The sequence below is a fragment of the Pieris rapae genome, chromosome 1, assembly GCF_905147795.1.
Source record: "Pieris rapae chromosome 1, ilPieRapa1.1, whole genome shotgun sequence".
NCBI classification, from domain to species: Eukaryota; Metazoa; Arthropoda; class Insecta; order Lepidoptera; family Pieridae; genus Pieris; species Pieris rapae.
The window spans coordinates 11,763,252-11,780,393 of record NC_059509.1 but is presented as its reverse complement, the minus strand read 5'-3'; the positions used below and the strand labels follow the sequence as shown (position 1 = coordinate 11,780,393).

The 17,142-nt window shown below is 34.9% G+C and overlaps 1 protein-coding gene across 1 annotated transcript in view; it reads left to right on the top strand.

The window, feature by feature from the left end:
- LOC110993086 (dynein beta chain, ciliary) overlaps positions 1 to 17,106 on the top strand; it is a 54,389-nt gene extending 37,283 nt beyond the window's left edge. The window contains exons 54-82 of the mRNA XM_045630944.1: positions 337 to 515; positions 685 to 762; positions 1,036 to 1,197; positions 2,169 to 2,417; positions 2,829 to 2,940; positions 3,101 to 3,363; positions 3,872 to 3,952; positions 4,508 to 4,723; positions 5,289 to 5,437; positions 5,998 to 6,157; positions 6,342 to 6,508; positions 7,057 to 7,258; positions 7,701 to 7,831; positions 8,281 to 8,565; positions 8,984 to 9,239; positions 9,667 to 9,848; positions 10,399 to 10,530; positions 10,717 to 10,849; positions 10,957 to 11,183; positions 11,650 to 11,773; positions 11,970 to 12,106; positions 12,696 to 12,891; positions 13,278 to 13,451; positions 13,869 to 13,937; positions 14,185 to 14,367; positions 14,574 to 14,747; positions 15,319 to 15,467; positions 16,360 to 16,554; positions 16,992 to 17,106. Of these exons, the coding sequence (XP_045486900.1) occupies positions 337 to 515; positions 685 to 762; positions 1,036 to 1,197; positions 2,169 to 2,417; positions 2,829 to 2,940; positions 3,101 to 3,363; positions 3,872 to 3,952; positions 4,508 to 4,723; positions 5,289 to 5,437; positions 5,998 to 6,157; positions 6,342 to 6,508; positions 7,057 to 7,258; positions 7,701 to 7,831; positions 8,281 to 8,565; positions 8,984 to 9,239; positions 9,667 to 9,848; positions 10,399 to 10,530; positions 10,717 to 10,849; positions 10,957 to 11,183; positions 11,650 to 11,773; positions 11,970 to 12,106; positions 12,696 to 12,891; positions 13,278 to 13,451; positions 13,869 to 13,937; positions 14,185 to 14,367; positions 14,574 to 14,747; positions 15,319 to 15,467; positions 16,360 to 16,554; positions 16,992 to 17,091 (4,865 nt within the window). The 3' untranslated portion in view covers positions 17,092 to 17,106. The remainder of the gene's footprint in view (positions 1 to 336; positions 516 to 684; positions 763 to 1,035; positions 1,198 to 2,168; positions 2,418 to 2,828; positions 2,941 to 3,100; positions 3,364 to 3,871; positions 3,953 to 4,507; positions 4,724 to 5,288; positions 5,438 to 5,997; positions 6,158 to 6,341; positions 6,509 to 7,056; positions 7,259 to 7,700; positions 7,832 to 8,280; positions 8,566 to 8,983; positions 9,240 to 9,666; positions 9,849 to 10,398; positions 10,531 to 10,716; positions 10,850 to 10,956; positions 11,184 to 11,649; positions 11,774 to 11,969; positions 12,107 to 12,695; positions 12,892 to 13,277; positions 13,452 to 13,868; positions 13,938 to 14,184; positions 14,368 to 14,573; positions 14,748 to 15,318; positions 15,468 to 16,359; positions 16,555 to 16,991) is intronic.
- Positions 17,107 to 17,142: the final 36 nt, after the last annotated feature.

Below are 17,142 nucleotides of genomic sequence, written 5' to 3'. Positions count from 1 at the left end.
ACGAAGTGTTTAGTACTAATAATAATCTGGTAGTTGTTACGGTTTTAAATTATTATCCTTTTTTTATATGACCCCTTATCTTCTTTTTATTTTAATTATAACTCCTTTCTTTCCCTTTCCTAGGAAGTCTTTAACGTTTCTCCCTTTATTTTACAACCAATTACTATCTCATCGATGACCTTTATCACTCTTCTCTTTACTTTTATTAATTCTTGGTATCTTTTGCACAAGTTAGATCAATCGAATATCTCATAATCGTTTGGAGCTTGTTTTAGCATCACAATAAGCAGAGGGTGAACATTTATTTAAGCATGTTTAAATCATAATGTATTTTAGCTGGTCTATACATCAAAGCTGGTTTGAAGAACATTGGCAATGTGTTTCTGATGACGGACGCCCAAGTGGCCGAAGAACGCTTCTTGGTTTTGATCAATGACTTATTAGCGTCAGGGGAGATACCAGAATTATTAGCCGATGATGAAATCGAAAATATTATAAATGGTGTCAGGGGAGAGGTAAATATATTCTGTATCTTTAAATTTACTATATTTATCTTTTTATTAGTCTCAAAGTTAACAGTTGCTTAATAAAAAGTTTGATAACATACAGTTTTTCAAATCACCATATTTTTGTGTACTTGAATTGTCGTCAAATAACACTTAATATTATTTTTTATTTTTACAGACCAAAGCCTCAGGCGTGCCAGATACTCGAGAGAATTGCTGGAAATTCTTTATCAACCGTGTTAGAACTATGCTAAAGGTAAGTTTGACTTACTTAGGTAGGTGCTTTGTGTGTGTATCCAACAAATTGATAATATATGGTTAACTTGGAGAAAGACATCTACAATGCGTTACAAAATAGTTCGTGGAGTTGGAAGCGCGGAAGAAGTGAAACTTCGTAATGGAAAAATGAAAACGGGAAGCACTCTCGCGTCTTTTCTATTCCCCCTCCCCAGGAGCGTTAAGCGTTTAACGAAACCTAGTTTGAAGTCGCATTAGAAGTTTCACTCCAATAAACCTTTGTTTGATAAAGGTGGTGCTATGTTTCTCGCCAGTAGGCGCAACTTTGCGTATACGAGCGAGAAAGTTCCCGTCCATAGTAAACTGTACTGCTATCAATTGGTTCCACGAGTGGCCGAAGGAGGCTCTGCGCTCCGTATCGACGAGGTTTTTGAATGAAGTCGAAGCTTTACCTGTAAGTCAATTTTGTATCTTTACATTTAAGGATATTATTGTTTCGCAATTTTTTAAAAAAAATGTGATATCCTATCTATTATCTTATTTTTAAGTTTTAAAAAGCGAGTCATGTAATCTTAATATATATAATTCTTGTGTGCGTGTGTATGTGACTGAACTCCTCCTAAACGACTGGACCAATTTTGATGAAATTTTTTGTGTGTGTTCGTGGAGATTCGAGAATGGTTTAGATTCACAATTTTGTCCGCTGGACAATGTTTTTTTTAATTAATTAGTAGTTGTTGATTTTGGAATGTTTTACATTGGATCCGACAGACGGCGCTACCATCGCACTGTCAAATTTTAAATAATATTCGAATTTTAATTTTAGTCTGTCCCGACAGTTAGCGCTGCGATCAAATTAAAAAAAGTTTTGTTATCATTGTGTTATTGTAGACCATGTGCTGGATCGTTAGATATTGTCATAACATTTGAATAATAATTTTCATCAAAATGGTCCAGAATGTTTTAGCTTATTAAAAAAAGTTTGAAATTTTCAAATTAAAGACGTATAGACAGGACAACGTCTGTCGGATCCGCTAGTTATGTTATATTTTTGTATGCAACAAAGTGTTAATAGTACAATAAGTTAAGAAATAAATAATTATATTTTTAAGGACCCCTTATAATGCCTCCTCCAACTGGCTTTCTCTCTGTCTTTAGCATTTTTCTCCCAACCTTCTGCACTTCTTTAAGCTCGTCCCGGCAGCGTTCAAGAGAGTGACCTTTCTATTCCCTGATGCACCTTCCTACTTATCCAATTAATAGTATTAATCAGATAAAGAATAAATTATTAATTTCGCTATATCATTAGATTTCAGAATATTGTATACTGTTTGATAAGAATAGCATTTAAGCTAAATGGTTAGCGAATAAAGGGCTTTTATTATTATTATTATTAATGAGATATAATATTTGTTGCATATACAGCGAGATCTAATGGAGCCAGTGGCGAATTTCATGTCTCACGTCCATCAAAGCGTGAACCAAATGTCGGCTGTTTATTTCCAAAATGAACGGCGATATAACTACACGACACCAAAGACGTTCTTGGAACAGATATCGTTGTATAGCAAATTGTTGACTGAGAAGACCACCAACTTGAAGATGATGATAGAGAGACTTGAAAATGGTTTGGAGAAACTCGCGTCATGCTCAGCTGATGTGGCTGTGTTAAAGGTAAATATTTGCAAACAGATTAAATACATGTTTGGGTTCTAGAATCTCTAAGTGAAACGCCTTTCAAACTACCTAGGACCTTTCTGCATCTTCTACCGCATTTACCGTGGAGAGTGTTGAGAGTTAATCTAATACCTGCAGCTGAGTTTTGCTATCGGACGTCAAGGCAGAATACAAAATACCTCCGTCGTTCCAAAACTAAGCTATTCTTTAGGGAATTTTTGCCGCGCACCACAACTATGCGGAACCAGCTGCCCACTGAAGTATTTCCGAACCAAATTTACTAAGGGTCCTTCAAGAAAAGAGCGTACCAATTCTTAAAAGGCCGGCAACGCACTTGCGAGCAGTGGTATCACTTCTGCCCGTTTGCGTCCCATTATAAAGAAAAATAAAAACTTAAAATCTTTGTAGGTCACACTCGCAGAACAAGAGATAATATTAAAAGTTAAGAATAAAGCAGCCGAAGAGCTAATTGATGTGGTTGGAGCTGAAAGTGAAAAGGTCTCCAAAGAAAAAGCTTTCGGTACGTTTTTGTAGTGCAATAACTGTATATAATTTAGAGATAGTTGAAGTTCCGTTTGGGATTGGAACCGGTCTATCTCCAATATAAACAATTTTGAATAACAAATATGAGATAATCAGTAATGATGTTAATATGTTATTATTAAAAATTTCCCTACCAGCTGCGGAAGAAGAAAAGAAAGTAAAAGTGATAGAAGAAGACGTAACGATAAAGGCTAAAATTTGTGCGGATGATCTGGCCAAAGCAGAGCCGGCACTATTAGCCGCACAAGAGGCTCTTAACACTTTGAACAAAAACAATCTCACCGAGTTGAAGGCGTTTGGGTCCCCACCGGATGCCGTGGTCACTGTGACGGCTGCCGTACTGGTGCTGTTCTCGAAGAAGGGTAAATTACCCAAGGATAGATCGTGGAAAGCTTGCAAGGTGTGTATTATACATCAAAAATATTTTAGGGACGTGTTTAAATTAGTTAGAGGTTAGAAATTTAGACGATTTATGGTCGTTAATTGCGTGATCATTTATTTGATATTAATCCATATCCTATCTGATATCTAATGCGCTGTTTTGCTAGTGTTAAATTCATTAATTTAAGTGTAATTTTTGTTATTTATTTATTTTTAAACATAATTATCATATAAAGATAGTTTGCAACATATCATAAGATGTGGTGAACTTTAATATATAAATAAGTCGGTGATCAGCCTTCAGTGCCTGACACAGGTCGACTTTTGACCTGTTGGTTTCCGGACTATGTTCTCCTTCTCTGTACGAAGTTAAATGCGCACTTAAAAAGAAAACGCACAATCTTAGAGGTAAAAATCGGCCGACACTTTTCGTGGTAGCTGTAAAAAATATAAGTATTCACTTATATCTTAGTTTCAAATGTGTTGATTTACTGTTTTTAGTTATTGTAAAGGATTTATTTTTATAGTTGATGATGAACAAAGTTGATCAATTTTTGTACGACCTGGTGTACTATGACAAAGAAAATATACATCCGGATGTTATAAAGGTAATAATACAACATATTTATATATTATAGGTATATTTTCCATAACCGTAACAAGTTTCTTTTATTCATATACTCAAACTCATATCGGTAACCAAACAGAAAACAAACGTATGAACGTCAACAGAAAAGATGTTAAATTGATTCTAAATGTAAATTTAGAATCAATCAATCTGATCTACCAGTTCGCAAGTGAAGGGCGTAGAGCGGATAGGAACTGGCATTAAACGCTCCGCCTCTCCTTTTAATCTCCAGGTTATGAGTCATACAAATTGTTTGAACTGCAAATCATCCCAAGGATTAGGATTTTTGAATTAATAGAAATTAAAAAAATCGTTATTGATTAATTTATGTTTCAAGATCTATTAATTTATTCAATGATAGTTTCCTATAGCGAAGTGTATAAGTATTAAAACTTAAGAAACGTCTAAAAAAAGAAAAGTCACAGTCTAAAAGAACTGGCAATATTCTGTTTTTAATCGCCAAGTTTTTTGTTTTATAATCCATCATGTGTAAATAAAAAATAAAAAAATGGTGCAATTTTTATTATAATTATAGGCAGTCCAACCCTATATAAAGAATCCAGACTTCAACGCCGAGTTCATAATGTCCAAGTCAGCTGCAGCCGCGGGTCTGTGTTCTTGGGTCATAAATATTGTGAAATTCTACGACGTTTACGTAGTGGTAGAACCCAAGAGAAGGGCTCTCAATGCTGCCAACGCCGAACTGCAAGCTGCAAGGGACAAGCTGGCCTTCCTAACTGAACAGATTAGTGTAAGCATTACTTTATGGTATTCAAACTTTTTTTTTACCATGCCAGGGAATTATTCTTTTCACCTTCACTTTCATAGCAGTATCTTAACTTGTTCCTGAAATAATATTCAGAAGATACAATTTAGTATGTTCTGAATATTATGGATCATTCTTTTAAACGAGATGGTTCTGGATATCCATAGTTGCTCTCGTAACAGTTTAAACTCGATTTACGTTCTGTTTAGAGAAATTATTATTATTATGTAAGATACACCTAGCAGCTAATAAGCTGATGCGCGTATTTTGAGATTTGGAGAAACAGTTCTAATCAATTTTTAAATTCTCAAATCTAACTATTTTATTTGACTTCTTTATATTATAATCTCTTGTTTGCCTTTAAGTGCTAGTCACATTAAAAAATGTATTTTATTTTACTTTTACCGATGTATCAGTGTACTGAGCAAAGCTTTTATAAATAAATAAAAATGCCAAAGGATTTATAACGAAGCTAGAGAATCGAGTTGCCTTTCCTGATGTTGGTTAAACAAAAACTGTCAAACAAAGCTTATTTTAACCATCTTGACAGGAATTAGAAGAAAAGTTAGGAGAACTCATGAAAGCTTTCCAAGAAGCAGTCAACGAGAAGATGAAATGTCAAGCGGAGGCCGACGCCACTAACGCCACTATAGACCTGGCGAATCGTCTTGTCAACGGATTGGCTTCTGAGAAAATTAGGTTGGTGGAATCAACACATTATTTATTTTTAGGTTCAGTATTTTCTAATAGGCCACACCATCAGCGACTTGAGAAATTTTTAAACAATGTCACCGTACGATCGGATCAAATAAAGAAAAAGCGTTGCAAACATGTGTCTAATGTGCATTGTCAAACAAAAATTGACTAATAATTTCGTTATTTCACCCCGGACGACAGACGTATTTCCAAACCAAATAAGTCGAATGACTTAGGGCCCTTAAGGTGAAGATCACCAATTCTTTAAAGGCCGGCAACGCGCTTGCGAGTCTTCTCGTAGTGCCTTGTGTCACTTATCACATAGCATCAGGTGAGCCTGCTGCCCGTTTATCTCCTATAACATAAAAAAAGTAAAAACTAAAATAAGAAGTGTAATACATATTTTTATTATATATGATGTTGTGTACTTTAATAAATAAATAAAGAAAACTATTTAGATGCCCTGAGCTGAAACAGATATCAGCTAAAAATTTAGCAAAGAGTACAAAACAAAATATACAACGCGTGATTCTGTTTTTCTTAGTACAGTTTTGGCTTTGCAGATGGTCAGCGACAGTAGTGAATCTAAAGGAATCTGGAGTAATGTTACCGGGTGATGTGTTAGTGGTGACGGCGTTTATCTCCTACGTCGGTTGTTTCATGCGACGATATCGATTGATGCTGATGAACGATGACTGGATACCAACCCTCGCTAAGACCAATGTATGTGTTGTAACTTCTTATAAGACTTTGACTTTGTTTAGCAGCAACAATTTAGTTTTTCTTTGAAATATGAAGTTTTTATTGTCGTTTTTTTAATGTAAAATTTCTTTAATTTAAATAATTTTTTATCCGCATAGCATTTGGTTCTTTGATTGTTGAAAATATTAGAAAAAAATTGTTACAGCCCAAAATAGAAACGACAGAAGGCCTCGACCCCTTATCAATGTTGACTGACGATGCTCAAATTGCGTGTTGGAACAACGAGGGCCTGCCAACAGACTCCATGAGTACTGAGAACGCTACGATCCTCACGAATTCAGCCAGATGGCCTCTGATGATAGATCCCCAATTGTAAGTTATGATTTTCTTGTGTTAACCTAAAATAGGTTTTTTAAAACTGAAATGAAGATCGATTTATAGTGCGTTTGTCTTTTTTGTGATACTTTTTCCGTGAAATTGTTATGCAAAAATATTTGATTTGTATAATTTTTTATCATGATTTTAAGTAGTAAAGTCATAGTCAAATCATTTATTTAAATTAGGCCTATTAAAAAAGCACAGTTAAAAATATTAAAAAAATATAGTCTAGTTAGCTTTATATATTGCCCCTTCTTATTAGTTTATCTAAAATAGTTTATACAATATTTTGTATGCATTCATTTGATACAAATAAAAAAAATTAATAGTCAAATCTAATAGGCGAATGGTGTTATAAAAAAAAACAAACAGCAGATTAATATAATTATTATGTATAAATAAAATGTATATGAACGCTGACATGTTCACAAATATTGCAACTAAAATTTAATATTTTTATTTATAAAAATAAAAAAGTAAATAATTAATTTTATGTTCTTGTTTATCTTTGGTTCTTTAATAAAAATTATTAAATATTTCAGACAAGGAATAAAATGGATAAAATCCAAGTTTGGAGACGCATTGGTTGTGATTCGTCTGACTCAGAGAAATTACATCGACCGCATTGAACGTGCTGTTAGTAATGGAGATGTGGTCCTCTTGGAGAACATAGGGGAGACAGTGGATGCTGTGCTGGATCCCTTATTGGGACGAGTGCTTATCAGGAAGGGGCGTGTGCTGAAGGTAAATAAACTATTCAAAGTTAGAGTGTACGTAGTTCTTGGGAATTACTTTAGATAGTAAACTCCAGTGGGGCCGGCACATAGAAGGTCTTTCGAATAGGCTAAGTTCTGCAGCGTTCGCAGTGAAAAAGATACGCGATCTTACGAGAAAACAGCAAAGCTCGCTCGTCGCTCTAAAAATGGATGTCCTGTAGGCTATTAAAAAAAAGTTTTAAATTAATTAGCTTTTGATTAAATCGATATTTTGGATAGGTTTTTTAAATCAAATCAAATCAGAATTTATTTATTCAATTTAGATGCGACTTTAGGCATGCTTATGAATGTCAAAAATGTTTACAAAATTCGCGAAAGAGCAAAACTACGGCATAATTTTTTAAATTTGATTATTTTATTAGTTTATAAAAACCAAAGTTGCAGGTGCTCTAATTTTGTATTTTTTACAGATTGGTGACAGAGAAATCGATTACCATACAAATTTCCGTCTTATCATCCAAACTAAACTGGCAAATCCGCATTATCAGCCGGAGATGCAGGCGCAATGCACGCTCATTAACTTCACTGTAACTAAGGACGGGTGAGTTATACATTATATACCTAGGTAAAATATTTATGAATGATATCCAGTTCAGTCAACCCTCCAGGGAAATCTGGAGATCAAAATCTGGACTTCCATATACATGTTGAGTTGACAATAAAATGAAATTTGGTTTCAACTTGTCTCTATGAATAACATAAAAATAACCAATGACACTACAACCTTTTTAGGTCTTGGCCTCATATTTCATAATCGTTTGTCAATCTAGTAGGCAAGTTCTAGTAGATTTTTTTAAGTCCAAAGCAAGCTGGTTTCCTAACAATGTTTTCGTTTTTCGTGCAAGAATCAAATGGGCAAATAGAAAGCATGTCCATTGGTGCACAGCCGGGGATTGAACTTGCGGCCTCTGAGCTATTTTGACCCAGTAACAATAACCAATAATCTATATATATAAGCGTATATACATAATTAAACCGTATATATTTTAGTTTAGAAGAGCAACTCCTAGGCGAAGTGGTCAAAGCGGAAAGACCTGACTTGGAAAAACTTCGTGCCGGACTCACGAAACAGCAGAATGACTTCAAGATCACGCTTAAGAGTCTCGAAGACGATCTCTTAAAGCGTCTATCGTCTGCTGGTCCCGACATTTTGAGTGATTCGGCACTCGTTATCAACTTGGAGACCACGAAGAAGACTGCTGCCGATATTGAAATCAAGGTGGAAGAGGGAAAGGTGACAGCTGTCAAAATTGACGAAGCGCGTGAAAGATATCGGTATGAATTTTCGTTATTCAGGTTCAATAAGAGAGCGCACCATTCCCTGATAAGTCGGCGACATACCCTCTGGCCATCGGCGTTGCTGGTCCATGGGCGGCGGTTACCAAAGAAAATAATATCTAGTATTATAACTTTGATCGGTTCATCAATAATATATATAATAATTGCTTTTCGTCTAACTTTTCTTTATTCCTATGTTTTTGCTTTGTTGACCGTTTCGAGTCTGTTGTGTCTACCTGCATTTTTGTTACTGTATTTGTTTTGTTAATTTTTGTATAGGTACCTTCTGTGCGTTCTAGTAATAATTATTTAGTCTTGTAATGTTTTTTCTCAGTGAAGCGAATTTTTTTTAATTCATATGAGAATTAAAGTTATTCTAACCGTTTATTTCTTAAATTTATATTTCTTGTTGCAGACGCGCTGCCGCACGCGCATCTCTCTTGTACTTCATACTAAATGATATATACAAAATCAATCCGATGTACCAATTCTCTTTGAAAGCCTACAGCGTGGTGTTCAAGGATGCGTTGGCTCGAGCAGATCAAGCCGAAGACCTGGAGGTGCGCGTGCGCAACTTGCTCGACAGCATCACATTCGCCGTCTTTGTGTATACGAGTCGAGGGCTCTTCGAAAGGGATAAGCTGGTGTTCCTATTCCTTATAACGTTGCAGGTTGGTCATTTTTTATTCCAATTTTATTTCATACTATTTACATAGGTATAAAAAGTTCTTGTTATTTATTTCGTATTCTAACAGCTTACATAAATTATATATAATAAATAACAATTATACTATAGATATAGCCAAAGATGGAATACATATACAGCCGTCTTAAGTAATAAAGGGAAATTACCTAAAATATGATAGATAGGATGTTTTGCTGATTATTTCAGATACTTTCCCTTGATGTCTCATATCCCTGCGCCCTGTATACAAAAAAGACTAACGAGAGGAAGAAAAACCAGTATAATAGATGTTGTTATAATTTTTATATTCGATATTGTAAAGTATAATCAATTTCAACTTGTTAACTATATTAACTAACAGTTTACCGTTATTATACACGTAATGTATTTGACACAATACATTTGAAATTCAGGTACTGCAAAGCGAAGGAAAGGTGGATCCCCGTGAGTTAGATTTCTTACTAAAGTACGCGGTCGCACCAGAAGTGTCACCGTACACTTGGCTTTCAAACAACTCGTGGGGTGGTGTAGTGGCACTTTCTAAGATGGACGCCTTTGAAAACCTCGATAAAGATATCGAAGGAGCTACGAAACGGTATTTTTATTTAATAAACTATTTCTTCTCTAACATAACGTCTGTTCGTCTAACGTTCTTCTCTTCCCCTTCGTTCTACGCCCTTGATTTGAGAACCGGCAGTAAATTTAAAATTAGAAGCATTCAATGTATTATATTTCTTTTTTGACGTTCATAAGCGTACATTGTGTTAAAATATATAATAATAACATACATAAATTATATTTTACTTTGACTTGACTTAATGAGACGTTCATTCGTCTAACGAAACGTCTAACATCTATATTTACCCTAATCGTGATATAACATAGTTGTAGCGTTCAGATGTTTGATAAATGAAAGTGTTTGTAGCTGGGTAACAACTGGCTTTAATCCCTAAAATATAAATAATATAAAAAAGTTGCGACGCTGGCATTGCATTGGCATAAGCCAAGCCTTAGATGACTAAGGGATTATAAATCTAATTAACACTTCAATACAAGTACAGTCGACCTTTTGGGCATATTTTAGATTTAAGAATGATCCTGAAACACTCAGAAATCAAAGCATAATAAAGGCTTTTCTTTTTTAGATGGCAGAAATATACGGACGGAGAGGCGCCAGAAAGAGATAAACTGCCAGGAGAATGGAAAAATAAGACGTCATTACAACGACTCTGTATCCTTCGGGCTCTGCGACCTGATAGGATGTCCTATGCTTCAGGGTAACATACATATTACTTTTCGTAAACTTCTCTTGTTTTTATTGCGTTAGGGTGACATTGTAATAAGCTATTTGTTCGAAATTTTACTTTCTAATCAACAGATAAAAAGGAGTCTATTTCGTCGAACGTTCGTAAACTTATAAGCTTGCCATCGGTCAAAAGTTTTTTTTACATATTTGTTTTCAGGGCGTTTTGTGAAGAGAACCTTGGGACGAAGTATGTTGAAGCTCGAACGCCTCCGTTAGAGAAATCCTATCAAGAAAGTACATCTACTACCGCCATGTTCTTTATCCTGTCTCCCGGAGTTGATCCTCTAAAGGTAATGTTTTCCACTTTTCTAGGGTCCAAATTAACTTCATGGCATCAGCGAGTAAGCGTCAATAATTAGTTTCACATGGTTTGATATTGTCTCTTTGCACCACCCAGGATCTAGAAAAGTTGGGTAGAAAACTTGGCTTCTCTACCGATAAGAAGAACTTCCACATCGTATCATTAGGCCAAGGGCAGGAAGTGGTGGCCGAAGAGGCCATGGGTGTGGCCTCAGTTAATGGTGATTGGGTGATCCTTCAAAACATTCACTTGGTTGCCAAATGGCTTGCCACGCTTGAGAAGAAAATGGAGGAAACGTTCGAAAATCCGTTACCGGAATACAGGTTATACATGAATTCAATGAAAATTTATTTCTAATACATGATATCTATAATGGCTTGTCAGTAGAAAAAGGCTGAATATTTAGTATTGGCTCTCTTATTCCAGGCAGTAATAGTGGCTGCACCTGCTTACTGAAGTATTTAAGAACCAATCCTTCAAGAAAAGAGAACGTACTCGCGAGCCCTCTGGTATTTAGTGTCCATGGGCGACGTTATCACTTAACATCAGGTGTGCCTGCTGTCTGTTTGCCCCTGTTCTTAAAAAAATAGTTTCTAAAATAATTCTTGAATATATTTTTTTTCTTGCATTCTTCTTGAATAAAAAAAAGTGTTCCGGGTTAGATGAAGTACTAGTACGTAGTACGTTGCACATGGAACAATTACTTGTTATTATTTTAGTATTAAATACGTTTTGTCTTTTGTGACAATCTCAACAAGGATAACAAGTTAAGACATTTTATTTTAATAGATTATATTTGAGCGCGGAACCAGCTGCTGACCCAGCTTATCACATAATCCCCCAAGGTATCCTTGAGTCTGCTATCAAGATAACCAATGAACCGCCAATTGGAATGTGGGCTAACTTGCATAAGGTATTCATCTTATTATATCTTCTCTCACAGCTGTTCCTTTGATCAGGTATTAGTGGTCTATCGGCTATTATTTTTTTAATTTTAATATTCTATCGTCTAATTTAAATTTAAATATAGATTACGAATCCCATGATTTCGGTTTTTTTCTATGATTTGATACTAATAGAGATCTTGTTATCTTGTCTATAATTGTCAGGCACTGGACAATTTCAGTCAAGAGACTTTAGAAATGTGCAGCAAAGAGGCGGAATTCAAGTCCATTCTATTCGCCCTGTGTTACTTCCACGCTGTAGTCGCTGAAAGGAGAAAATTCGGTCCGCAAGGATGGAATAGGTATGTTAAAGTTGTGATTACTAAATATGTAATATATAATGCTTTGTGAAAGGATTTTATTTGGTTTTTCAATTTCAAATGGAAATTTGAATACTATTTCCTAATTCCTATACGTTAAACTACTTATTTTGTTAAATAAGCACCTCTCAACTGAATCTTTTAACAATATTGAATATTTTTCAAATCGAGCAATTAATGATTCGAGCAAAGTAATCCTTATTCAACACTACATAACTGATTATAAATATTCGTATTTTATTATCGTATTGTTTAAACTTTTGATTAGAGTCCCGGTTCCTTCGTACTTCACTCACTCCAGTTAGTTTCCGTCCTGCCCTTCACGCGATTGATCGCCTCATGAGAGCCCAAAACGATGTCTGAGTCTCGCAGGAGACGCCTGGCAGAGATTGCTCTCCAAAACAACCCAAACTGAGCTGTCAACGCCCTTCAGGCCAACAGAGATTACATTTTAAAAAATGTTTAAAAATCATGTTACTTGTATTTTTTGTTTATCTTTTTAATTTGTTGATTCAGTTGAGGCTTCACTCGATAACTTTGACCTTTGACCTCAAGAGAAGTAATTTTTCAGAGTGTATCCCTTCAATTTCGGTGACCTCACAATCTGTGTATACGTACTTTATAATTATCTGGAAGCCAATCCCCGAGTCCCGTGGGAGGACTTGCGTTATCTGTTTGGAGAAATAATGTACGGTGGGCACATCACTGATGACTGGGACAGACGGCTGTGTCGGACGTTTTTACTTGAATATATGCAGCCGGAGTTGGTATGTTCATGTGAATGAGACATCTCTTTTTACTAAGTGCATTTTATAAGTGTAATGCTTTTCACGGCTGGCCGTTGGCCATTTTCATTGAGCCTAAACTAAAAAAAACATCTATAATTAGTGACAAACTCTCGCGTTAGTAATTTTTTATCTCTTCGTTTTTGTTTAATAACATTTGGTGTTGTTGTATAAGTAATTGGTCAGAGATTAGGTAAGATAAATTTGATTGTGTCTGCAATTAATATTTTGTGATTTCCCCATTTAAATAAAAAGTTGTTTTTTTTTTAAATACAAGTTAGGTTTTATATTTTTGCGTTGGATACTTATTTAGTAAACTTTTCACCGAATTTATATAATTAGACATTTAGAAAATATTTTGTGATTAGGTCGACGGCGAATGTCAGTTAGCCCAAGGTTTTATATCTCCGCCCAATTCAGACTATGTGAGCTACCATCAGTACATTGACGACTTCCTACCAGACGAGACACCCTATTTATATGGACTGCATCCAAACGCAGAGATCGGTTATTTGACCACAGTTTCAGAAAGATTGTTCAAGGTATGAAAATTCAATCGTATTTCAGTCTGAATAGTAATGGACTTCGTGGGTCACATGTATGAAATTTTACGTTTAATCTCATTAAGTAATATATTTTGTTTATTATTTTAAAAAACATTTTAGTTCTAAAATAAATACGTAGAAGCTTTAACAATCTGGGCCACTAAATATTTAATACTTTTCTATATTATAATACTGATGCGTTTTTAAGACAGTTTTTGCCGCGCACCACCACTGTCCGATACTATTTAGTTGCCCACAAATTTTTCCTAACCAATTCGACTTAGGGTCAAGAAAATAGCGTACCAATTCTACGGCAGCGCAAGCACTAAATATCGGATGAGCCTTCTGTAACATAAAAAAATGAAAAATAAATGTGTATGTAATATTTTATGAGAATTCATAAATGATTAACAGGTAGTGTTTGAAATGCAACCGAGAGATGCTGGAGCTCAAGCTGGTGGTGGAGCAACTAAGGAAGAAATGGTGAGAACCGTTTTTATCGACTTTTATCGTCTTTTATCGACTTTTAATCGACTTTTATCGTCTTTTATCGACTTTTATCGTCTTTTATCGACTTTTAATCGACTTTTATCGTCTTACTTCCAAAATTGTCCGTCTTTTCTGACGGACACTGTTCTGACGACTTTCAAAATTAAAATTTCTGTAAGCCATCCTTTTTTTAAAGTATGTTGAAGAATATCATTATCTATTAATTTTTTTTATATCTTAGGTCCGGTACATCCTAGATGACATTTTGGACAGAGTACCAGAACCGTTCAATTTGCAAGAGCTAATGGGAAAAGTGGAAGAGCTGACACCTTTCACAATTGTGGCACTGCAAGAGTGCGAACGGATGAACAGGCTCATGGGAGAGATACGGAGGTCTTTGAAGGAAGTCGAGTTGGGGCTGAAGGTAGGTCACGAATACATTGGGGCATATGGCCAAACATTTCTTTTGGGAATTGATCAATCGGGTCAAATGCCGTCCGGGGTCCATATTCAAAACCACTCGTAATTTCTACAAGTCGTATCTGATGTTCGATAGCGATCTGTTACATCATTGTAATGAAAAAAAGACGTTTCAGTTTAGAGCTTTAAAAAATGTAATAACTACGACAGGGTGAACTGACAATTAGCAGTGACATGGAGAAGCTCATGGAGTCACTATTCATGGACAACGTGCCTGATTCGTGGACTAAGCTGGCTTACCCGAGTCTTCTCGGTCTGGCTGCTTGGTTTTCTGATTTGTGTTTGCGTCTCGTCGAACTTGAGAATTGGTCTGGAGACTTCAATGTGAGTAGTTCTCGCTTTTTTTGAGTTTTTATTTTTTTTATTTTGGCGCATTATAATATCTTCTAGAGAAAAATAATTGTCCAAGTTAAATAGTGTTTCCAGATTCTTATGTACGCTTCATCTGCTCATTGATATTGATAATTACGTTATATTTAGTCATAATAATATACCAAACAAAAGTAGAAATTTGGAAGCAAAATAAAAACGTGTCTGTACTTATGTACACGCTTTGAAGTTATACTTCTTTGGCGCAACAAGATAATATTAAAAGATAAAATATTTATCTTTTATTCAACACACTAACACTAACAATAGAAAAAGCTACAATGTCGGTCGGTGTCGGTTTTTTGTGAGTAAAAATTTACTCTCATATAATTTGTCCCTAACACGCCAAAAGAAATATAACAAAAAACAAAACTAGATGTTCCTTTTGAGCAGAATATGACTTTTTTAAAAACCTTTCTACTATATTTTTTTAGTTTTGTTTGTTTAATAAGCAAATTTAAACCTGTAACGGAAAGAAACCACGATCTCAAGTAGACAGATGATAAATTATAGAAATTCCTTGCAGCTACCACCGGCAGTGTGGCTGGCCGGCTTCTTTAACCCGCAGTCTTTCCTGACCGCCATCATGCAGCAGACGGCGCGAAAGAACGAGTGGCCCCTCGACAAGATGTGCCTCAACTGTGATGTCACCAAGAAGTACAGGGGAGATTTCAAGTGAGTTCTCGTGATTCTCTAGTCTATGTTTAGGTAAATTCATAATTCGGTATGGCTACCGACCTTTATATAAAAACAACAAAAATTGTTAAGTACTTTTCTGGTGGTGAAAAATTTTTTATTATAGTGCGTTAGAAAAAATACTTTCTGTTAATTGAATCAACAAGATACGTACAATTGTTTCACGTGCCTCGTACGAACACGAATTATCTGCGTGATTCCCCAATGTTTCGTGTTTTATCTAACTAGGACTAATTTTTATTATTATTACTAATTATGAGGATATTGATATTTTCCACCTCACCAAAAAGGATTTGAGGAAATATTTTAAGAGGCACGAAGACTTTGACTTTGTTTAGCAGTAACAAATTAGTATTTCCTTCGAAATAGAAAATAATTATAAAATTGGAAATTGGATTGCATACGCAATAGATAGAATGTTATTTATTAATACTGGTTCTCAGAAGTGTTTTAAACTATGCAACTCTGCTTCTGAGATATTGATGCCGTAGTGAATGGCTATGAAGGTCAAAGTATTTCACCTTTGAAAACTACTATATTTTTTATTAATTGTTAAACAGTTAAATATGTATTTTGTCTTGTCAGGTTTTGTAGAAAAAAAAGGAATTAAAAAAAGAATCATTTGAAATGTAATTTATAATATAATGTTAAATGGTGTTAATAATGTTAATACAATGTTCTTATCTCCGCGATTTGAAAATAATATTGTTGTAGTACGAGCCAAGCCTGTACATTTTGCTCCGAGAGTATATTCAGACGTAGGCACTTCTTTTATTTAAAAGTAGGGCTAATGTTACCTAAGAACAATTCCACAACTTTTTTCGTATTTTCTATTTAAAAGTACATCTATACATGTGATGTATAATTTCAGTGCGCCACCCCGCGAGGGGGCAAACATCCATGGCCTATATATGGAAGGAGCTCGTTGGGACACAGCAACTGGTGGCATTGTAGAGTCCCGTATGATGGAACTGTTCCCAATAGTGCCGGTGATATACATAAAGGCGGTAACACAGGACAAACAGGATACAAAGAACGTGTATGAGTGTCCTGTTTATAAGATTCGGTAAGTACGTGACGTCATTAACAAACTAACTGTTAAACTCCATATCAGCAAAAAGCCTGATCAAAAAACAAATTGAATAATTATTTTATATACATTTGTCGCGCTGACAGATATTGTAACATTAATAATAACCACAATTTTCAAGTTTTATATACCTTGTTTTAGATTGTATTCAGTAAAAAAGTATATATGAAATCAACGGGATTTATTATAGCTTTTTGATGTTAACAAACAGATATGCCTACTATTCCTTTCAAAACTTTTCTTTTAAGAATTTGAATATTTTTAATATATCACCAAGTGAACCGTAACTAAAAACAGACGTTTTTTGTTTTAAAAAAAATGAGTGCCCTATAGTATGAGTTTGTACATGTGCCTATTACAATATATTATTAAAATTTTGTTTTTTAATAAATTTTATGTCTCTTTCATTCCAGTATGCGTGGACCAACTTTCGTGTGGACTTTTAATTTGAAGACCAAAGATAAGCCGACACGTTGGACGCTGGCCGGAGTGGCGCTTTTACTAGGAGTTTAGTTATTTACTCTATTATGTGCATTTTAATTTTATTTACTATTTAATGTTTAG